The sequence below is a fragment of the Cryptomeria japonica genome, chromosome 10 (genome assembly GCF_030272615.1).
Source record: "Cryptomeria japonica chromosome 10, Sugi_1.0, whole genome shotgun sequence".
Lineage (NCBI taxonomy): Eukaryota > Viridiplantae > Streptophyta > Pinopsida > Cupressales > Cupressaceae > Cryptomeria > Cryptomeria japonica.
The window spans coordinates 889233666-889258860 of NC_081414.1; the positions used below are offsets into that span (position 1 = coordinate 889233666).

The 25195-nt window shown below is 37.9% G+C and overlaps 1 protein-coding gene across 1 annotated transcript in view; it reads left to right on the forward strand.

Moving 5' to 3' along the window:
• Window positions 1–486: 486 nt before the first annotated feature.
• LOC131072293 (uncharacterized) overlaps window positions 487–25195 on the forward strand; it is a 75277-nt gene continuing 50568 nt past the window's right edge. The window contains exons 1-2 of the mRNA XM_058008433.2: window positions 487–1083; window positions 1209–1499. Coding sequence (XP_057864416.2) covers window positions 487–1083; window positions 1209–1499 — 888 coding nt within the window. The remainder of the gene's footprint in view (window positions 1084–1208; window positions 1500–25195) is intronic.

Consider the following 25195-nt stretch of genomic DNA (forward strand, 5'->3'; position numbering starts at 1 on the left):
GTGGCACGACTTTAACAATATCAAGAGATAGTGGGCTCGCAACATCAAAGGTGGGCAATGGAGAGCTCACGTGGAGGAGGAGAAGGTGGCAATGGAAGAACTCAAAATTTGAATTCTCTGCAAGGCAAGAACCCTTGTTCCAATGGAGGTAGCGACCAGATCAATGGAGTCGACCAGATGGGGGAGAAGGACAAGCCTCCGGATATTCTGCAAGTTGACGATACTCTACCAGAGAAGAATGTGGGTTCTAGAAATGAGGTGGGGGGGTCCAGTGGGGGGTCCAACCCACATGAAGCTATTTTGGAGAATGGAAAAGAAACTAGAAAGTGGTCAACCCTCTTTGGAACTAGACCATCTGGAAAATCCTCCCTGCCTCTTGTCAAGAATATATCAGACATGACTGGTGGTAAGTTCACCATCTCTATTCCTGACTTGATTTTGGATCATAACATAAGTAGTATGCCAAACTCTTTGGTGGGTAAATTCATGGAACCATGCCCAAACATTGAAGTTGTTAGGGCTTATGTTAAACATAAATGGGCTTTGAAAGGCAATGTTAAAATTTCAGCTCTGCCCAAAGGCCTTCTCACCTTTGCCTTTTCCTGTGAAGAAGATAAAATAAGGATCCTCTATGGTAGTCCTTGGTTGGTTGGAAAGACAGCTCTGGTCCTCCATAAATGGCATCCAAATCTAAATATGAGTGATTCTCTTCTGGTGCAAGTCCCAGTTTGGGTTAAGTTACCAGGTCTGCCTCTTGAGTATTGGGCAGAAAGTATTTTCTCAGGTATAGCAAGCTCTTTTGGTGAGCTCCTATCAATAGATCCAGTCACAACTTCAAGAAGGGGGCTCACTCATGCCAGATTTTGTGTAGGGATCGCCCATGATGTAGATATGCCCGAGCAGATAGATATAGTGTCAAAGTTGGGAACATGGAAACAACAGATTGAATATGAATCCATCCGCTTTGCTTGCTTCCACTACAAAAAAGTAGGTCACTGGGCCAAAAATTGTCCTCTCAAGCCCAAAGGGGAGAATAAGCAAGCCAAATCTATAGTAGAAAGTAAAAAGGCTCTGGAGAAAAAGGTATGGCAAGTCAAAAATTCAGAAAATAAGGAAACTGACCTAGTTGATACCAATTGTTTTGAACCCCTGGGGGAGAATAAGGATGTGGTCTCCTCAGCCTCTGTCTCTAATCATCTTCCCCCTAGGAAGATTTGAGGAAGGAACAAATGAAAGTAGACAACCCCCTGGGAGGGCAGATCCGAATAGAGGAAATAAAAGATCAAAATGAATCTTCTAAAGAAAATATCGAGATGGTAATTGCTGACACCTTAGCCAGTATGGAAGCTCCCAATGAAGAGGATCAGAAGGATAAGGATATTAAGGAAGTGGAACAATCTGAGGAAGGGAAGATCACTGGCTCACAAGAAGAAAAGGCTGACTCTTCCCTCTCACAATCAGGTCTGATTTGCAAGAGGCCCAAAAATGTGCTATATTGGGTCTGAACCTTTCAGATTCAGATCAAGCCTCTAAAAAAGTCAATAGCTCTTCACATGATTCCAGATCACCTAATTGGGGTAATGGAGAGGAAATTTATACCTTAGTAATCCTAAAGCGGTTTTTGAGAAAGAAGTCAATTGGAAAATTCCAAAACACAGGAACAAAAAAGGATCCATTCCCTCTGCCGTCTAATTAAGGAAGTCTAGTAGAATTGCTCAAGTTGATGTAGGGTATGTATCCTCATCCCTAGGACAACCTTCAAACCATAAAGTCAAAGATAAGGAGGCCAAAAAGAACATAGCAGATGGGACTCAGAGGACTCTGAAGGAGTTAGGAATTGGTAAGTAATCATGAAGATTGTTTCTTGGAACATTAAAGGACTTAATAATCCCCACAAGCATGATATTATTAGGAATATGATTAGGGATAGTAAACCTGATATTTTTCTTATTCAAGAAACTAAGATGAGTAGACATAAGGTTGAAGCTTTGAATTTCTTTAAATCTGGGAGCATCAGTGGTGGTAGCTCGGAAGGTGCCTCTGGAGGCATTGCAACAATTTGGAATCTCAATAGTGTTAGAGGTCAAGCTCTTATTCAAGAAAGCAATTTTTATTGCATTAAATTTGAGCATTTAAAAGATGGAACCTCTTGGGTCCTCACTAACATTTATGCTCCTAACACCTTGAAAGACAGAAGCAATTTTTGGAAAAAACTTATGGAAATAAGGGACAACTTCAAGAACCTTAGCTGGCTGGTCATGGGAGACTTCAACACCCCTTTGAGAGAGGAGGAAAAATTTGGTGGAAGCCCTTCTCAGTTGGATAGTAGACTGGCCCTCATGGATTTTATAAACACTCAGGCTCTTAATGATGTGGAGATGCAGAGTTGCAATTACACTTGGACTAACAGGAGGGCTGGAAATGACCTTATTCAAGTTCGCCTTGACAAGGCTCTTATTTCTGATGATTGGTACAAATATTATTTCTATTCTCTATCTGCTCACATTTGAGTTGGGTTTGACCACTATCCCATAACTCTTATTGCTGACGCCATAAATAGAAGAAGGCACTTTCCTTTTAGATTTGAAAAAATGTGGACTCTTCATTTGGATCTCACCCATAAAATTCAGGAATGGTGGAACATTCAAGTTGAGGGTACTGTCATGTATAGGGTTGTGAAGAAACTTAAAAGCATAAAAGATAACATAAGGACTTGGAATAAATCCAGCTTTGGGAATATTTTTGAGGCCAAAGGAAAAATTCAGAAAGACCTCAATAAAATACAGGTCCAAATCCAGAAGGATGGATTCTCTACTATGAATATTGTTGAAGAAAATGAGATCCTCAAAAGATAACATGAAATCATTTCTAAAGAAGAAGCTTTTTGGAAGAAGAGGTCTAGATGTATTTGGCTGAAGGAAGGAGATAAGAATACCAAATTCTTCCATATGTCGACTATCAAACATAAAGCGGCTAATAGGATAAAAAAACTGATGGTGGACAATGGGGAGCTAGTTAAGGAGGAGGAGATAAGAAATGAGGCCAAATGCTTCTTCACTGATCTTCTTTGTAGTGATCAAAGCCTGGATGTTGATGTTCAAAATTCCTTCCTTCAGAACATTCCTTGCCTTATTGATGAGCAGAAGAATGCCCTCCTAACTTCTATCCCTTCGAATTTGAAGATTAGAAATGCTGTCTTTTCTTTTGAAGGTAACAAAGCCCCTATACCTGATGGCTTCCCTATGTTCTTTTTCTAAGAGTTCTGGGATATTGTTGGGAAATATGTCTCTAGTGGGGTTAAAGAATTTTTTGGGGCTAGAAAACTTCTGAAAGAGATTAATGGCACCTTCATTGCTTTAATCCCCAAAATTCAAGGTGCTGAGTCCATGGATAAGTTTAGGCCAATCAGCTCATGCAACTCTTTTTATAAGATAATTTCCAAGGTCCTAACCTCCAAACTCTTGAAAGTCCTTCCTTCTTTGATCAATCATCAGCAAAATGGTTTTGTATCGGGAAGGCAAACTCTTGATTCCATCATAATTGTCCATGAGAACATCCATTCCCTTGTTATGGCTAAGAAATAAGGTTTTATTCTCAAGCTTGATCTATCTAAGGCCTATGACTGGGTTGATTGGTCTTTCCTCATGAAGGTCCTTTTGGCTTTTGGCTTCTCTAACAAATGTGTGTAACTCTTCAAGCAACTCATCTCCTCTGCCTCCTTTGTTGTTCTTGTTAACGGATCTCTCTCCTCCTTCTTTAAAGCCTCTAGAGGACTGAGGAAAGGGGACCCCATCTCCCCTATCCTCTTCATAATTATGGCTAAATGTTTTGGTAGGTCCATGGAAAGCATGATGACTAGAGGTATTTTTAAAGGTCTCCAACCCTCCTCTGCAGATCATACTTGCTCCCACCAATAATTTGTGGATGACACCATTATTATGGGGGACTCAAGCATTTCGGAAGCCAGAATCCTGAAGGACACCCTTTGTAAGTTTGCATCTGCTTCTGGCCAGCTTATCAATTGGGTTAAAAGTGAAGTGTTTTTCATCAACACTCCTGAGAGAAGATAACATAGAATCAACATAATTCTAGAATGTCGGATTGTTGATCTCTCTGCTACATACCTAGGTCTCCCCCTGGGCATTGCTCCACCTGATTCCTTTTGGAGTTCTTTGGTGGATAAATTTCAAAGAAAGCTTGCTATTTGGAAAGTTGATCTCTTAAGTCAGGCTGGCAAGCTACAACTTCTTAAAGCATCCCTTCAAAGAATTCCTATTTATGCCCTCAGCCTCTTTAGAATTCCAGTTAAGTATGTTGATGCTATTGAAAAAATTCAAAAAAAAAATTCTTTGGTCTTAGGTAGAAGGAAAAGAAAAGAATGGCTTTAGTAGCTTGGGACAAGGTTTGCAGATCGAAAAGTAAAGGTGGTCTGGGCCTGAGGAGAATCTGGACCCTCAATGAAGCTCTTTTGTCTAAACAGGTTTGGAGACTGTTCCACTCTGACATTGAGTGGTGTAAAATTTGGAGAAGTAAGTATCCTCTTCTGTCTTCTTCTCTTCTCTCTTTCATTAATTCTGATTTTAGTATTAATGGGTCCCACATTTGGAATCATGCCTGTAAGTGTAAAGACAACATTGCTAAAGGGGTGAAATGGAGAGTTGGTAATGGTAGGAAAGTTAGATTTTGGGAGGATCCCTGGTTGCTTGATAAGCCTTTGATGGAAATCCTTGATTGGGACCCTTTTTCTGCCCCCTGTATTAGAGTCTTCGACTCCTTGGTTGAGGGGTATTGGATAGGTGATAAATGGCTGAACATTGAAGGTATTCACCCTGACCTTATCAATCTCAAGAAACACCTGTCTTCTGCTTGGTTGAACAATGAGGAAGATACTCTTATTTGGAAATATGAACCCAAAGGAAACATTACTGTTTCTTCAATGTATGGAATTCTTTCCCTAGCCCCCTCAGAGAACCCCTTCTAGTCTAAAGCTTGGATAAATGGTCTTATCCCAAAGATCAATATTTTCTACTTGACAATACTTCAAAACAAAATTTTGACCTTAGACAATCTAAAGGTTAGAGGTTTTATCTTCCCAAATAGGTGTGCTTTATGTCTTGAGGATGAAGAGTCTGTGGACCATTTGGCTATCCATTGTTCCTTCACTGCTTCAATTTGGGAAAGATTTCTTAAGAATTTTTGTATGGAATGGGTGTTTCCTAACTCTATCCAAGATTTGTTCCATTCTTGGAGTTATCATTGGTCTAACCCCACTTTGAGATCTTTGTGGCAGCTCTCACTCCCTCACATCCTATGGGGGAGCTGGAAAGAAAGAAAAAACTGCATCTTCAAGGATACTTCTCTCACCCAGGCTGTTGTTTTCCAGAAAATTCAAAGGGCTATTGTGGAGAACATTAGGATCATTGGAGAACCATGCAATTCTGCCAACCCCATGGAAACTCACATTTTCAACTCCTAGAATCTGAAGAGTGTTGTTAGTACTGATTCTAAACAAAGCAAGAGACTTGAATCTAGATGGCACTCTCCCCCTCATGGTTGGCTCAAAATCAACTTTGATGGAGCTGCCAAAGACAATCCTGGCCTAGCAGGATGTGGTGCAATTCTCAGAGATGAAAATGGCAGTTGTAAGGAAATGATTGTTGTTCCTATAGATTGCCAAACTAACCACATGGTGAAAGCTATGGCTGCTCTCCAAGGCATTCTCCTAGCTAAAAGATGGAACTGTCCCTATCTATGGATTGAGGGGGACTCTAACAACATCATCAAATGCCTAAAAGGAACTTCTAAGCCTTCATGGACTATCAACAACATTATAAAGGCTGCTAGAGATATCATCAAAACCTTCGATAAATGTTTTATTTCCCACATTTATCATGAAGCTAATGGTCTAGCTGACTAGGCAGCCAATGTGGCGGTCAATCACAACAATATGGTTACCTGGAAGGGTGAGGAGGGTCTCGTCAATGATGTCAGATCAATCATTTTCATGGATCGATATAACTGCACCCCAAAGATCATAAATGGACAAAATAATGATTAAATGGATTAATAGGAGGGCTATGACTAATTATCATTGTGTCAGTACCATTAATGACAAGACAAATGCCACCTTTTCCCACGCTTTCTAGGTATATGGGGTCACTTCAAGATATCTCTTTCCTGTGGCTTTCTGCAACTCTCAACCTTCTATTTTGAATAGCGAAACAATGGGAGGAAATAGATGTCACTATGAACCCAACAACTGTAAGGAGTGGAAACAAAAGGAGGTAATTTGGAGCATCTTGTAGAAGGGCGGGTTTACGAAGTTTATGGAGAGACTCCATGGGAGGGATGCCACAATCACTCATTTTTTCTGCAAAAATTGGAGGAAGGGCACCCTGAAGATGGGAGATCAAACTATCTCCATTGATGAAGACCTCATTGCTCAGGTCACGGGTCTTCGCAGGGAAGGAAGCAATTACTACAAAGACAAAAAACTTAGCAAGGAGGACATTGAGCGATACCCTAAAACAACAAAGGAGAAGAAGTGCCTGGTAAAGCCAAGCAAGACCTACTACCCGCCTAGGGCATTTGTTAAGCCGTGGAGGGAGGTTCTATTTTCTATTATGTGATACATTACCTTGGATGGCAGATTCACCAAAGTGTATGGCTATCATTTTGTATTGCTCAACCATTTTAGGTATGATGAGAAAGTTAATATACCATATTTCCTGATTTGCTCAATGAATGCTACCATTAAAGCCCATAGAGAGAGCCCTAAGGGTGATACAACCATGCACCAAAGTCTTATGGTTTTAATATACGACCATTTAAAAGCTAACCAAATTGCCCGTCCCCAGCCTTCTATCTCTAAGTCTGAGGAGGAAGGGTCAGACTCTGGTTTTTCTATGGGTGATGAGTCTGAAAGTGATTTGATAAGTGAGTAAGAGGAGAGTCTGGAAGACTCTGAAGCTAAACTTGGTAAGAAAAGAAAACAGGTGAGTACTAAGCCATCCTCTTCTAAGGGTAAGAAAAAAACTAAAGAAAAGGTTTTCCAGATTCACTCCTCCTCCTCCTCGGAGGTCTCTGAGGACTCTGAGAAGGATGAAACCCAGTCCCCTTGGAAAAAGAAAACTAAAACTTCCATTCAGATAAGGAACAAATAGAAAAGGTAGGACAATTATGAAATGGAATTGGAGGATAAAGTGCAGAGAAAGGATCCTGATGTCGACCAAAAAGTGGAGGAGATCACAGGGGAAGGTTTTGATCAGAGGGTTGGTTGAAATATCGATCAGATCACTAGTGGCGATGTCCCCAATAATGAACAGGACAATCCTGGTGAGAAAGGCCCCCCTTCAAATCCTCCTACTGAGGGTTTAAAAGGGTTTGTGGACACCCTCGATTGGTTAATTAATAGTCACAAGAAAGCTGTGGAGGATAATAAGAAGTTGAGCCACAAGGTCCAAATTCTAGAGACAATCAATATTGGTGAAGGTAAATCTATGGTGGAATATGTTGAGGATTTGAGTAAAATTGTTGCCAGAGCCGCAGAGATTAGAGATTCTTTCAACCCTAGGGTTGAGCAAATTGAGAAGGTCCTGGCAGAGATAAAAACCAATGAAAATGCTACAGACCAGAAAATGGCGGAAACTGACAACAAATTCAACAAAATTGAAAAATGCCTCAAAAGCATTGCTGAACAAAGCTATAACATTCTGAAGGCCTCGACTGACAATACCAAAATTCTCATCAGCAAACTAGAGAACGAGAAGGATTCCTTGGAGCTGGAACCCAACATTGAAGGTATGGGAGAGGTGCAAGGACCTAAAACGAGGACCAGACGCAAAAAGAAGGAGAAGAAGCCAAACAAGGAAATGGAAGAACTCAAAGTTGCTTCGGCAAACTATGACTAGCTGGTCAATAAGGCGGCTGATCTTCTTAAGTCTTTATAGTTGCTGTTTGTTTTTTAGGTCTTTTCTCTAGTTTTTTCACTTTGTTGTTCCTTTCTTTTGCTGTCCGTTCGGTTTACTGGCCTTTTTGCCAGTCTTTTGTAAGTTATTTCTATGCTGGTCTGGATGCTCTATGCTGAACTATCTTATGCTCCTATGTTAAAGGTTTTTCATATTAATTAGAACATCAAAGGTGGGCACACTAAACTTAGATTGACTCATGGAAGCAGTTTTTTGTTGTAGGGAAGACACGGTTTGAGCAAGATTGTTGATTGTCATTTCGGTGGAAATATTGATGTTAGACATAGGTGATTGAGAAGGTGTTGTGATGTTGTGAAAAAAAGGCATGGACTGAGAATAAGGTGGTGGGACATTATGATAAGTAGGCATTGGTGATGATTGGTAGGAAAAGGGACACTTAAAGGAGGAATAAAGTTGCTGAAGGAATTGCCCCCTTGTGTCACATTGATTGGTTGAGGAATAATAGGGACACTCATGGAAGACATAGGTATCGATGTAGGATTAAATGAAGAAGAGGGATTGCCCCCATGACCTATGGTTGTAGGAATGACATTTCGAGTTAAAGTAGCCATGATGTTGGATGTGAAAGTAGGAATACTAGTCATAGGAGTATTCAAAGGAATAGAAGAATTGACTTGTGTTGTAGGTTGTGAGTAACCTAGGGTTTCGACACAACTCTTGATAGGCATGACATTAGAATCAACAATATGTGCAATGCCACACAATATATCAATTCCATTCTTATCACTTTGAAGTATGCACTTAAGACCTTCAATTAATGGAAGAGCTTCACTATTAGGGTATTCTTGGGACATCCATTGTTGAAAGCTATCACATTGATTGTTCAATGTAGAAAGTTGATCTAAAGAAACCCTAGTTAAAGCTTCTTCTTCATCATGGGATCCATCAATGGGGTGAATAGGCACATGATTAGGATGAGAAGAATTAGCATGATCCTCATTAAAGAAGTCACCCAAATTAGGCTCCATCTCCTTAGTAATTAAACCTTGGGAAGCCTTAATTCTAATGCTTCGTCTAATGGGGATAGGATAGGTAGGACTAATAGTGGTAAAACTCATGCACTAGAGGGAAAATTTGAATTTTGAATTGTAGAACCAAGCTTACAGAATTGAGTAATGCAAAATTCAAGAAAATAATGATTACACAAATTGAAATTTGTTGGAGGAAAGGAATGACACAATTTCCAAAAATGAAAGGAAATTGGAATTGTAAAATTAGGGCCAAAGGAAGACCACTTAATTTTAAAATTGGAAATTTTAAAATCAGGTAGGCTATAATTAACCTCTTAATTTAAAAAATTTCCTCAAAAGTTGAAATGTTGATTTTTGAAGGTATTTTCGATTCTAGAGGGATCAAAAATCGATAAAATCAGCCAATATTCTAGATTTAGGCTATTAAATATAGTCATAATAGTCTCCCGAAATTTCAGGAAAAAAGTCGAGGACCGTGGCGGGAACACACATGGTCTGACCAACTTTTTTTGAAATTTTTAGGGATGGATATTATGATGATTTTAAAGCTAATCCTAAAAAATTGGTGAATTTTACGATCTCTAGATGGGCAAAATGAAGGCACACAGGTGAAAATAGGACCCTATTAGGGTTTTGAAGAAAAAGAGGAATTGAATTGCAATTTTGAAAGGGGTCAAACCTAACTAATAGGGACACCTTGAAAAATGTTTATAAATCTGAATGTAATTGAAATTGATTTGAAATTCACACAAAATCCAATTAATTTTAAAAATTAGGGTTTGATGACCTAACCACTTAATTTTGAAATTTGAATTTTGGGAAAATGGGGGGAAATTGAAAATTTGAATTGTAGGATTGAAGACAAATCAGAGAACAATAAGAAATCTGAAAATTAAGTTGAAATCCATTTTTTGCACAAGTTCAATATGATTTTTGAAAATTAGGGTTTTAACAAGTAACCTCTTAATTTTGTAAATTTTAATTGCAAAATGAACAAGACAATGAGGAAATGGAATTTGACAAACAAAGCAATTTTCAGATCTAAGATAACAACAAGCAATTTTTAGAAATCACAAGTTCAATTTTAATTTGAAAAACTAGGGTTTTTAATGAATTAACCACTAAGTTTGCAGAAATTTGAAACTTGTTAATGAAAAATATGCAATTTTGTCCAAAGGAAAGCATGAAAGATATCGAGTTCACCAAAATGTAATGGTGGGAAAATGATGAGTGATGGATCAAGAGGAAAACAACCTTTTCCCTCAAAGAGAGATGAGAGTTTCACTATTGGTTATCCTTCAAGCACTTTTCACCATTACATTAGGAAGATAAGGGGACGATATAATTCACTAGATTCAATCTCCACATAAAGATGATAGATTAAATTCTGAATGAATTGAGAATGATAAGTTGATCCCCTCTTCCTTTGTTTGAAATGGAAAGGAATTGATTAAATTATGTAGTGCAAAAGTGACAAAGAATCGATTATAACTTGAGATCGGAATATGGGATGAAGTTGTGCACCTGGATCTGGTAGTAAAATGTCGAGACGAAGTCTCCCTGTGAATTTGAAGAAAAGTTATCCGGACTGTGGCGGGAATGTACACACTAGTACATTTGAGGTTAATTTCTGATGGCCTATCATCAGAATTTTGACTACTTTTCGTCGGACTGCCGACAAATGAAGCCATTGAAAACTCGTCGTCAGACTTTCTGATGATGCCATTTAACATCAAAATTTCGACGACATCGTGAACTCTTCCGACGACGGCCATGATCGATCCTCCGACAAAAAATGTTGTCGGATGGACATCGAAATTTTGACGCTCCCCACGAATATGCATCGATGACCGTCCAACAAGAAAGTGTCGTCGGACATACAACATCCTCGTCAGATGTTTCTTCAGTTGGTGTCGCAATTTCAATGGCTACCAGAAACTTTGCACCGACGAGGATGTTGTTGGTCCGACGGTTTGGCCATTGGTGCAAAGTTTAGTTGCTGTCAGAATTCTGATGAATATTTATTTAAAAAAAAGAGAATACACATATGAGGGGCACTGGTTTCAAGCTAATATGAGGGGCACCATGGTTGAGATGGTCCAACTCCTAAGAGGACTGTATGAACCACTAAGTACTGGTAAACCTATTAAAAATGGGATCAAAGGGAGCAGCTCTGGTGCTGATAGGGAATTAGCTAACCCAAATACAAGAGCCTTTAAAGACAATTTTTTGGAAAAGGAAGGGACAACACCAATGGAAGAAGAGAAATCCAATCAGGGAGATGAAATGACAAGACTTCATGATAAATACAATACCCTAAGTGCTGGCATATGAAGAGACACTTCCTTTACAAAATAGTATGAGATGAAGACAAGGAATGGGTATAGGAGGATAAGATGTGATGAGAAACCCCAAATGGACATTCAACATTACTTTGTAAAGATCACCATTCCCACCTTTATTGTATCTGATAGCTCTTTAGCAAGAGCTTGGTTGCAAAAATTGGATGCATGTTTCCTTTTGAATCCTAAGTTTGAAGAAGAGGCCATCAAGTTTTCCAACTTGCATCTTGAGGGGATGACTCACAAATGGTGGTATCATGGCATGATGGCCCAAGGGAAATATTCAATCATTACCTTAGAAGATTTCAGCGAGACATTGATAAAGCGATTCGATAGAAAGGATAGAGAAATTCATTTAAAAAAGCTAGCACAGCTGAATCAAGAGGGCATAGATAAATAGAGTATACACAAGATTTTGAAGGAGTGGAGAGACTAAACCAAACTTAGAATTGCAAAACATAAGGGCCAGACCTAGTGTCTCGGGGGCTCATCACAGATGGCCTTGCCTATGTGAAGGCACAAAGACTTCATAGTTCTTGAAACTATTTAAAACCCATCTAGCATGATGGTATATAAAGGAGTGGGTATGCAACCCTTTCTAGGGTGCCTTTACCCCAAACAGTTTTCTCGTCGGCTGCCACCCACTTAGGTGAATCAGAGATGATGACCTAGCTAAAACAAAAGGTCCATCTACAACCCATAAACTAATGTTGATTGTAAAATAGTGATAAAAGTAAAACTAGTCTATATGCTTAATCAATGGATTATCTCTACCACACTTATGTGATCTCCCAAGAGTTATAAACACAATTTTGATTCTTACAACTCTCATGATAAGAACGACTCTTAAATCATACAATTTTCAAGTGATATAAAGTACATAATTATGCTCATATCTATAAAACATGATCATTAACCAATACTAGTTACCCCTAATGAATACCCCACTCAATTTGCATCATGGCATCATATAATAATGTTGATAATCAAAACAAGATCAATATAATATACCTAAATTTGACATCATTTCAATCATCTAGTAGGAAGCAATGGTCCTAAAACCATCATAATAAATCAACATGTGACATTACGAATCTGCTACTTAGGAACCTCAAGAAGAATGAGAATTATTAAGGATCTCAAACTTGGAATACAAGCTTATTATAATAAAGACAAAGAATGATAACGTGTCAGGATTTACTAAGAATTAATTGCTATGACTTTAAATATTAGTCCAATCGAATGTGAACTATTGTGTACTTAGCTTTCTTGCTCAAAATATAAAATCAACATTGTTTGAGATCATATTAAATGTGGTTTCAATTCTCAGTAGATAATAGAATTTTAACCAGAAGTATGGATGGTTCTATAGCAATAGTGCCACTGATTGTCATAATATCTTAACTAACAACATAGGAAGGGTGCTTAAGCAACTATGTCTATGATCAAGCTGATATTTAATGGTTGCCAGAAATGCTCGTAGAACAACACTAACCAATGTCAAGATATATGGCAGTGTGATATGCTTCTCAATTCTTAGAGCCCATTATATATTTTTTGGACAACTAGGGAATTAATTAGTTTCACCCACACATTTAGTCTAACTCCACACTACATAATTTATTTTCCGACCATGACCATTTCAAACATTCTTCCAGTCATGTCCAACTGGTAATACACAATATTTTAGTCTCATTTTGTTGATAAATTATGGGCTAGGACCCATATGATCCAATGTTGTAATAAACACACTTTCCATTAATAACCAGAATAGGTACTAATAAATCAATTTTCTTAAAAGCTTAGTTTATTTTATTTTATTTTTTTAATTATGCATGAGTAGCTTGTGATATTGATAGAGAATAAGGTTTTCCAGACAAAGTCCTCTTTTGTTTGAAATCTTTGAATATGGACCTGAATGCTACACCAACACTAGACGACACTCTCAACATACCCACCCCTAAAATTCATAGCTGTTGTCACCTCATGAAACGTTACGATTGCAAGATAAACATAGGATGGGTTTGTTAAAAAGGCTTTAGAATCTTTCAAGAAAATGTGATTGGCAGGTATAGAACCAGATTCAACAACCCTTGCCAGCACCATTCCTATGTCTTGCCAAACATGTATGCAAAATTTGGAAGCATAGGCAGGGCAATGTGATCTGTTAAGCCGATGCCCCTAGAGGAAAGTCATCTCCTGCAATTCACTATCAGCCATTAATCTCCTTCCCCTACACTTCTCTATTCGTATCCCCTTAAATTAAGCAGATCATACTAAGTTATAGGGCACCCATCCCCTGCATGCTCATTGTCAGTCTCCTTAGTCCTTGGCCTGAAAACTCCCCCTATCCCAATCGTGGGACTTCATGCCTCATAAATTCCTTCTATTTGCCTAGTGGAATCAAGGAAATTCATTTCCTTAAATGCCTATTTATTTCCTTCTCTCTTAGTTGTCCATCTCTCTTACATTAACCTCATTTCAACCTTATATACTCCATGGTGAATCAACATAACAACCTATGCGTAGCAAGGATTTAGTCTTTACTTATTTTGACAAGACCATCACCTCTATAGGCGTTGGATTGTAATAAATTTATGGCCTATCTAAGACCATGAGCAACTAAAATGTAATGGCACATTGGTGTGCTCCACCCTTGTACCTGATAAGGTATAATGTTTACACAGTCGTGAAGTCTTGACGTGAGAAGAGTCATAGCTCTATGCCCCATCATTAAATTTGACCAACTCTACATCTTCATCTTCTTTAAATATTTACTCTACCTCATTATATATATATAGTATTCTTATTTTTTCATATCTATATATGATGAATACTAAGAGGGGGGGGGGGGGGGGTGAATTAGTATGCCAAAAATTACCGTAAACAAACTCTTAAATAGTTTAGCAGATAATCGGTGAATCGGATTCACTAATAAACCGGTTAAGATAAATGCAAATGAAATAGCAAACAAAACATTCACCCACAAAAGCACAATCACCATAATACAAGATATTTGATGTGGAAACCCAAATTGGAAAAACCACGGTGAGAAGAAACTCACAAGTAACTATCTGCAGAATAGTAACTAGACCGGTTAAGGTCATACAATGTTCTTCACCAGAATAGATCCTGTTAGGAATCTAGATCTCTGTTAGGAGATAAGTCCTGTTAAAGACTACATGTTAGATGATTTTAAGATCCATAGTCGTGAACCATCTTGTTAGAGGATTTACAAAGGCTTTGTTGAGCCTACCCGGTTAAGGGCTTCAGACTTGTCGAAGTTGTGAGTAATCAACAAGTGAATGATCTAGATAATAGCACAATATGCTTAATTGGATCCTTGACAGCTCCTTGTTAATGCATTTCAACATTACTTCAGTCTTCTATATCTGCACACACTATCTCTTCACATAGACCTAACCTTCTCTTCAATGATTGCACATAATAACCTTTTCTTCTCTATCTCACATATAAAACCTAGACATGATGTCCTTATAAAGGAATCTGATTTCATGTCGGTCCAATAAGATTATACTACAAGTTCCTAGGTATAGTGCACCTAGACACATTTGGTAACATGACACAAAAACACCGCCAAAGTGTCGGTGGATGATAACTCATCACACATTACAATAATACCAGTTGGTAACTCATCACAGATATATATCGGTTAATACAATATATGGATTACTGGTAGTAAAAAATGAAGACTGGAATATCGTAGTGTTCTGATTAAAAAAAAGACTATCGCTCAGGTCCTTCATTCCACTTGAGATCCTCGTACTGCTTGAGGTCTTCATACCACTTGGGGTCTTTAGTCAATCTGTGACCGGTAAACCATCTTCTGCAAAATACCAATAGTCTAAAGACTACACATTCAATGACATACAATACCGGTTGGAACAACTACTGGTTGAGCATAAATCATACATCAAGTAAGTGTGTGTCCATCAATGACAATAAAAAACATCATCAAAAATACCAAGAATCTCCCCCTTTGGCATTGATGGCAACACTTGGGAAAATTTTGACATCTAAGTGTTTTACAAAAAAAATGATGCCAAAATCAAAATTACTCCCCCTAAGCATATATATTCCTTCCTTTGCAAAAATTAGAAGTAAGTGCATCAAATGGTAACATTCACCAAAATTTTAATGTACACTACTCCCCCTTTGCCAACAATGACAAAGTTATGCAAAATAACCCTTTTATAAAATAAAACAGAGTTCATGACAATAAGGAATGAAATTTCTCAAAAACAGATTTAAAGGTCTGCATAAAAGTCTTCATGTTTGATGTCCATGATTCAAGTAGCAAGGTAGAAATATCACTTTTAGTCTTCATTTGAAATGCCAGTTCTTTCATTGCATCGATGGTACTCATTTCTTGAGTTACCATGATAGCTTCCAAGTTGAGAAAGCATCTCTGAAGAACCTGTAGTGTTGGCAATAGGAGCAGTTGAAGCTCCTGTAGATCTTGAGTCCAGTTGCTGATTTTTAAGTCCATCTTGGCAATCTGATGCTGAAAATGATGAAGAGTTTGTCCATAGACAGTGAATAAATCATAAGGCATCTTTAAGTTGCAGATGTATTCCTGTAACTCTGATTGGAGTTGAGCTTTCTATTTGAGCACATCTTCATAAAACAAATGGGGTTGGTAGATTTTACTCAAAAGTAATTTACCCTCACTCATAGCAATATTGATATCATCCTTCTGCTTCAGTAGTTGTGTCCTGAGTTCATTCATTTTCTTGACTAAGGCAATATTGAGTGCCTTTTCATGGTTCTTTCTTGCAGTTGCTTGAGCAACATCCTCCAAGCATTGTACCTGGTCCTTCACTATGGTACAAAGAATTTTGAGCCTGGATAGAGAGGAGTCGGTACTAGGGAGGTTAGTACTAGGAATCAGACTGGTAAGGGTGTCAACAACAATTTGTATGACATCCTGTTCTTTCTTCTTTCACAATTCTTCTAGTCTCTCCTGTGCAAGTTTAATGCTTCGGAGCAACTCAGACTCATCTGCTGATTGAGTCACACATGCAAGAGTTAGATCAATAGGATTGGTCGAGTCAACCTGCTTGGTTTGATCATCGGTTTCCTTAGGAGTCTACCCTCCTTCTTTGGCCTTGATCTCCGCTTGTTTTTTGTTCTCTTCTTCTTTCTATTCTTCCACTCTTTTCTGTTCTTCTTCTTTCTTCTTCTCTGACTCTTTCTTTTTCTCCTCTTCTTGTTTCTTCTCCACTTCTTTCTTCTTCTTATCCTCTTCCTGCTTTTTTCTCTCTTCCTCCTTCTTTCTTTCTTCTTCCTTTCTCTTTTCTTCTTCTTTTCTCTTTTCTTCCTCTTTTCTCTTGTCTTCTTCTTTCCTCTTTTCTTCTTGTTTCCTCTTTGCTTCTTCTTGCCTTGCTTTTTCTTCTTGTTCTTTCACCGCTTTCTCTTTGTCCTGTTTCTCTTTCTCAGCTTTTTCTTTGTCAGGAGTGACATCCTCATTATCTAATGCATCAATATCAATAGGTTCATTTTGTTCTGTCATTCTTTCACCTTGACTATCAAATACCTCATCCGGTTTGACTGAGGATGGGTCAGGTTCTTGATCAGCCTACCTAGTGGCTTCAGATAGTTGGTGCATTTTGACAGCAACTTTAACCTGTATATGTGTATCTTTTTCTACTTCAGAGGTTTTACCTTCTAGTAACCTGAGTCGCCTTCTTCTCATAAAGAAAATGGCTTTGTACTTATCAACAATTTCATATAACTCAGAATTTGAAGCATCAGGAAAGTACTATGCAAAATTTTCTCCTTGATCTCTTGTTCTCTTTCAATGGCAATGTGCCATTTGTTATCCAAAGAGTCATACTAAGAATTTGGAGTAATAGTTTTAATTTTAGAAGGTGACCAATCATTAATACATAAATATTTAATGACCTCCTGTTCTACATCCTCTTTCTCACTATCATTAAAGTCATCAAAATATTCCTTTAAGTCATCAAGCACTTTCCTCCTAATATTATTTATTGTCCTCTGACAATGTGTCATGGGTTTATAAGAAGTAATATCTATATTTACCGGTGCAGAAGTTGCTGGTACATTATCGGTAGACTTTGGCTTTTTGCTTGATTGCCTTGTCTTCTTTATTTCAATCTTTGGTTCAGTGTCTTCTGACTCTGGTGAGTGAGTCTTGGATTTCTGCTTCCTCTCGAATACTTTTGCTGGAATAATCTCAGGTTTCTTTTTGGCTGGTGACCACTTGGTCGCTCTTGGACTGGCAGATGTAACCGGTGCTGATACCGATGGCACTACTTTGCTCTTTTTCTACTTTGGTTCCTCAATCGGTGTGACCCTCTCCAAGTAGGTACTAGTTCTTTTCTTCTTTGCATCTAGTGGTGAGGCATACCCGATCAATATGTCATTCACCACCTCATACCCCATAGGGTCAACTACTTCCTTTCTAGGTTCCACCACTTCCATTATGCAGTGATCTGTCCTTATGTGAAGCAGATGTCATCTTCATACTTCTTCACTAAATCACTAGATATCCTTATTCTTTGGTTCATCTTTAGTCTTAATTTGTCAAAGTACTTATTTAGAACCTCAGGATATGTAGTTCCCACTGCTTGTAGACTCTCCTCAATATGTCTGGAAACTGGTAGGTCAGTAGACCATTGAACATCACCTACTCCAGGGAAATAACCTTGAAAATAGAAGAATAGACCGACTAGAAGTTGCCCAAACTTGAACCTTAGTGATTTGTCCTGTTTGATGGATTTCAGATTCTCCAACAATTGCTTCCGTAAACAGGTACACAAGTCATATTCAATATCTTCCTTAATCATCCTATAAGCAACATTTACCACAGTAGTAGGGACATAATTCATTCTGCTGGCATAAAATATCCTGTAACCAATCACCATGCAAACATATTTTACCAGATCATCTTTAATGGTGTTGACCATCATTTCCCGTTGGTCACTCATAGAACCGGTGAGCTCTGTCATTTTAGTTTTGGTGACCTTCCGTAGAAATGGTACTTCTCCAACATTGTAGAATCTGGTGATGACATGAATCACTTCTGGTGTGATGTCATGGGTTCGCTCAAGGTACATCTTGTCACCATGCATTCTGCTGACGATAATGCGAATATGTTCTTTTGAGAATTCTTCCAGAAAGTATACCGCATTGTGTAGTTTCATCTTCTCAAGAATGCTATACTCTGGTTTAATCCTCTTGTCATCTCCATAGAACAAACTTAGCTGGGAGTGAATTACTAGGGATCCTAGGTCTTCCAACTTACAGTCTATATACCCTGAAATATCTTCCTCGACAATAACTCCGACGAGAATTTGAGACAGGGCATTGTATCTCATTTTCTTCTGAAGAAACTTAGGTGTATCTATGAGTGCACTAGAACTAGAGTGCGGTGCAGAAGCCATAACCAAATGATAAGAATGAAATTCAAAAAATACCTTCACAATCTGAAATTTAGGTTTTGCCAATATCACGCACAATACACCACTTCGGTCGCTAAATCACCGCTTAGTGTTCTTCACTGATTGCTTGAAAGTGATTGCAAGATTTTGCACAAGATTTCTTCAAATGCTAAACAAATCACTTTGGTTGCTCTGCTCTTGAAAATTCTTCTTCCGAAAATAGATAAGTGAAAATGACGACGAAAATCCCTTTTAAACAAACTCTTACCTACCATAATAAATGCATCACCGCTAGGGCACAAACCCTAATTTTGCCTTTTATCACTTCAAATCTTCTACCGATTGAAAGGTAACATATACCGATAACGGTCTTTACCGGTATAAACTGGGGGTTTGAAATATTTCACCAATATGTTCCCCTTAAGCTTTTCTGAAGCTCAGTTTCCCAGTTCAGAGACTTCCACACTAGGTGCAGAAACATGTTCATAATGTGACTCTTCTTCTGATTTCTTTTTCCAAGTTTTATTCATTTCCATTTGAACGGTTTCAGCATCAATCTACCCTTCTGGAGTGATCGGTATATCACCCGATAGGTTCTTTCTCAGTTTGCAAGTTCTATCAGTGTGTCCCAATTTGTTGCAATGATAGCATACCATTCCAAGTGTTCTCCATGGTCCATTATTCATACTTCCATTCTTCCTTCTGCATGTTGCAGCAGTGTGACCATTACCATGACTGATCAAACAAGTTTCTCTACAAATAGTAGCCACTTGATAACCAACTGACCAATGGTCATAGGTATTGTACTGGTTGGGATTCTGGTTCACAAAAGGTTATGGGATGACTCCTTGAGTCCTTGGAGGATATCTCCCAATGTTGTGCAAAACTTACTTGCACTCAAATGCTCTATGCCCAAACTTGTTGCATGCATAACAGTTTCCATTGAATCTGTTGGATCTAGGCACATTGTTTTGAAAATAAGGAAAATTGTTGTAGGCTTTGCTTCTACACACATTGGCAGTATGTCCCTCTTTGAGACAATTAAAGCAAACAGGTTTAAATTTTTGCTTACCTTTTCCTTTGGATGTTGGTTGCTTCTTTGATGCATCAACTTTTGTTCTAAAGGTCTCACCTTCCTCATACCTAGAGAAACAAGTCCAGAGGTATCCTTTGCTGGCTTTGCCAATTCTAGCATTTGCTCTAGCTTAGAAGTACTCTGATCAAATTTGGCAAGTATCTCCTTTGACTCAGTAAGTTCCTTGGAAATAGCAACATTGGATTCCATCAAGGTTGCATTCTCAGAAATAGCCATGTTTAGTTCACCTTGTATTTCTTCTTTTTCCACTTTACTCTCTTGGAGATGAGCGGTAAGGGTACTGATTTCTTGCTTCAGCTTGGAAATCTCATGATCTTTGTCTTTTACCAAATCTTCAACTTTCCTTATGTTCTCAAGCTCCTGACATATTCTGATAGTCAATCCTTCCAACTCCCTTCTCAGGTTGGCTTTTGATTCATTCAGTTTTTCAACTTCTTTAACTAGGGCATCCATGTCTGCTTCATCCGAAGAGCTATTTTCAGTAAGTTCCATCAGTTTCTCAGCATGCTCTCTTCTCTTGGCCAAAGAGGCTTTATACTTGATTTTGAGTTCATCATAGGCTCTCTCAGTTTGAGTGAGATGATGAGTAAGTTCCCTCACACTGTATTCCCCCATATCTTCTTCCAAGTGGTTAGACTTATAGAAAGGTTGGCTCTGATACCAATTGATGAATACTAAGAGGGGGGGGGGTGAATTAGTATGCCAAAAATTATTGTAAGCAAACTCTTAAACAATTTAGCAGATAATCGGTGAATCAGATTCACTAATAAACGAGTTAAGATAAATGCAAACCAAATAGAAAACAAAGCATTCACCCACAAAAGCACAATCACCATAACACAAGATATTTGATGTGGAAACCCAAATGGGAAAAACCATGGTGAGCAGAAACTCACAAGTAACTATCTGCATAATAGTAACCAGACCAGTTAAGGTCAGATTGGTTAAGGTCATACAATGTTCTTCACCAGAATAGATCCTATTAGGAATCTAGATCTTTGTTAGGAGATAAGTCCTATTAAAGACTACCCATTAGAGGATTTTAAGATCCACAGTTGTGAACCACCTTGTTAGAGGATTTACAAAGGCTTTGCTGAGCCTACCCGGTTAAGGGCTTTAGACTTGTCAAAGTTGTGAGTAATCAACAAGTGAATGATCTAGATAATAGTACAGTATGCTTAATTAGATCCTTGACAACTCCTTGTTAATGCATTTCAGCATTACTTCAGTCTTCTATATCTGCACACTCTATCTCTTCACATAGACCTAACCTTCTCTTCAATGATCGCACATAATAACCTTTTCTTCTCTATCTCACATATAAAACCTAGACATGATGTCCTTATAAAGGAATTTGATTTCATGTCGGTCCAATAAGATTATACTACAAGTTCCTAGGTACAGTGCACCTAGACACATTTGGTAACATGACACAAAAACACCACCAAAGTGTCAGTGGATGATAACTCATCACACATTACAATAATACCAGTTGGTAACTCATCACATATATATATCGGTTAATACAATATACCGATTACTGGTTGTCAAAAATGAAGACTGGAACATCGTAGTGTTCTGATAAAAAAAAATGACTACCGCTCGGGTCCTTCGTTTTTCTTGAGATCCTCATATCGCTTGAGGTCTTCATACCACTTGGGGTCTTCAGTCAATCTATGACCAGTAAACCATCTTCTGCAAAATACTGATAGTCTAAAGACTACACATTCAATGCCATACAATACTGGTTGGAACAACTACCGGTTGAGCATAACTCATACATCAAGTAAGTGTGTGTCCATCAATGACAATAAAAAACATCATCAAAAATACCGACAATATATCCCTAAAAATATGAGTTAGCATAATATAACTTATACTATATAATAATTTATAAATTATAATATTGAAACAATTAGTTGAGTGCACAATCAAGGTCATATATTGTGTTATACTTGATAGATCACTACATGATCATTCTATTAATCTGTTCATCATTTTTTTCATGCCCTCCTAATAATATACTCACTAATTAATAATTATCTAGTGAGGACTTATAGGCTATAAAGCCTATCTAGTTTTGATACCACGTCTTTTATAGTAAGAAGATATTATCACATAACTTTGCCACATGAGTTAGATGTTTATGGTTATCTAACTTTAAACTACTCTATTTATTAAATTTTTAGATAATGTAATATCATTATAACTTTAATGTCCCAATCTACTTGTATATATTTTTACAAAACAATGAACAACCCAACCATAGCTATTAATAAGATTCCCCCATAAAATGCATACAAAATGTATCATCATTGATAGGATAACTGACTTGCATTTAGTAAGAGACCTCAATGAGTGAAGTTTCATGCTAAAAATAGTACTTGCAATAAAGATATTGAAATCAACGAGACATTATGCAATCAAAAATCCACAAGGAAGATCTAATATTTATGAATGAAATTGCAAATCAATCTAAGTTACATGTTTGATATCTTACTTATATCATGACAACATAAAATGTATATATGCACTCAACATACCTCTTTTCTTATTTATTTGAGAATGTTGGTAGGAATTAATAGGTGAATGATACATTGATCTACACATGAATCGCTTGTACTTTCCTAATACTTTCATCCCTTGGTCAAGGCTGCGTACCCCCTAACACTTGAGGATTGTTTCCACCCTCTTGATTACTTGAAGTCCATGCTCAAATCACACTAAATCCCAATAGTTAGTAGAAAATAGTGACCATAGCCAAGGAAGCCCAAATTTACTCATACTCAACATAATAATAAATAACTAAATCATTTGGACCATTATTCATAACATAACCTCTTTTCACATCATGGAAGGCCAAAATTACAAGGAAGGCCAAAATTACAAGGATCATGCTTCTTCAAAGGAGCCATTGTTTAGAGCCACCAAATTGTCAACAAGAATAGAAGCTATTAGGCTCATACAATTTTAGGACATATAAAGAGTCACCTTAAAAAACCCACACTAATTGCAAAAGATCAAAAGCTTTCCTAGAAGAAAAGTACAATATAACATAAGGATGGCAATAGACTATCAAATAGAAGAATGATCTGTTGGGACTGATTAAAATTGAGTCAATTTTATAGGCCCATTTCAAATTTTTGCTCTGCATACCTAAATGAAGTCAGTTTGAACAGCCTAGTTAGCAAGGGGGTAAAATGGAGCCAGTTGATTTTCAAAGGGTAAGGCTCGGGATTCATGTCCCACACCTTTCATTTGGCCTATTTAGTGATGTGCAACTTTCAGAATTCAATTTGGATAAGTTTATGAGGTACCCAGTTTGAGGGGTGAGCTGGAAGTGCATTTTAGGCACAAATGCATATTTTATTGAGTAGCCTACTTTGAGCAATTATATCTTTTTCCCTGTTGATCGTCATGGAGAAATTCAAAATGGATTCAATTGTATGCATTAATGTGAGTCACCCTGCAAAATTTCAAGTCTTGATGAATCCATTTGTTCAATTTTCAAAACCGAATCCGTTTGCAGTTTGTGTGTTTTGGCAAGTCCCTGTTTCGACAGCTAGTCGAAGCCCTATTTTGCACAATTGTAAAACTTGCCTCAGTAAGCATCATGCCAAAGTGTTTCTTCCAAGTTGATGTCAGTATAAATGGTGAGCTACGTTTCAAATTTCAAGTCCTTATGAATCCGTTTGCTCAGTTTTCAAAGCTCAATCCGTTTGTAGGTTGTGATGTTTGCACAAGTGTAAAAATGTCCTGGTGAGCGTCATGTCAGAATGTTTCTTCCGGGTTAATGTTGGTATAAATGGTGAGCTACATTTCAAATTTCAAGATTTTATCAATCCGTTTGATTGGTTTTCAAAAGGACTCATTTTGTCATCAAATTCAGTTATCCGCACTTCCAGTGTTAGATCAATTAATGTAGCCATTTTGGTGAGCGCGCCGTTTGTATCCTGTCAGTTGGGTGATCGAACTGAGAATTCAAAGATTTAATATGTACTTAAAGGTACCTATGTTCCAAATTTGAGGGCCTACGGAGTTCGTTTGGTATTTTTAAGAAAGGCATCATGTGTTGCCAGAACATTGACTTCATCAGGTCCGCAGTGTCGACAAAGCCAGTTGGCCGTTTTCAAAAATTAATATCTCTTCGCTCGGGACTCGTCTTGAGAAACCGTTTGGTAGATATCATCCTTGTATATCAAAGTACACGCCTGTCAGATGGCGAGCTCCAGAAAGGTGTTTTGATAGGTTTGAAAATTACGTCTTCGCGATTAAATGCGAAAATTGTGGCGTGATTGCCTGAAGGTTGTAAAATGTGGATTAATGATCCGAAAACGATGCCGATCGTTTCCAGAGGTATGTTTGAGGTCAGTGAAGCATTCCAGAGACCAGTTGCTTGAAAACGAAAAAAAATTTTAGTCAGACCCAATTTGGGCCCTGACTTGGCTAGCCACTTCATGTTTTTTTTTTTTCAGGGAAAGCTATGAATTGTTGTTTTAAATCATATGTTATATGATTTAAGAATAAAAGAGAAACATTTAGAGGAAGAACGAGCAAACAAGAGGAGGAGAGGAACTAGAAAGAACAAATGAATCTTGTTCCTCTATTGACCGATGGAAAGCTCCAGCAGATGCATTGCCAAGTCAAAATGGTAGCAATATCCCTCTCCATGGTGGTTAAACCAAGCATGTACAAATCAAGCAAATGCAATAATAGTAGATGCAGCTGCATTTGAGGTGAAGTATGGAAGAAATTCAATATTTTTTTTTAAGCTTTCAAATTTTGCCTTTGGTTGGTGTAAAGCCCAGACTTTACAATCTTTCAACATACTCCTCTCCCCAAGTGGAAATTAATGAAGCCCCTATATGGAGAGTGGGGAGGTTTAAAATAAAAATGCAATTACCTGGTGTAAAGCCCAGCTCTAGTGCCTTTTGCCAGTCCTCCCTCCTTCACGAGAGGTGAGTGAAACTTAAAAAAAAATAAAAAATGAAACTTCCAGCCAATGCAAACAGCAGTTTGACTATTTGCATGGAGTTTTTGGTGGGGAAATTTGAAATCAAATGCAATGCCAACAATGTCTTCCAGTGTGACAGGTAAAAGGAAAGTTATAGAAACCTTCAAGCAAATTAAATGGTGGAGGAGCAGCGCTGGAGTTTTGAGAAAATGCAAACAGAGACAAATTAATGCCAATGTGGAGGGGGCATTTTGTTTTATAAACAACAGTCAAATGCAAATTCCAAAGCTCACGTGCTGTGGCATGTAAAGGGGCATCTTGAGAGATGTTAGCAGCAGCATTAAACTTCAAATTAAATCCAAACTTCATACCATTTTGCCAACAATCCCTCTCTGCTGTAACTGTTGAAAAGACCAT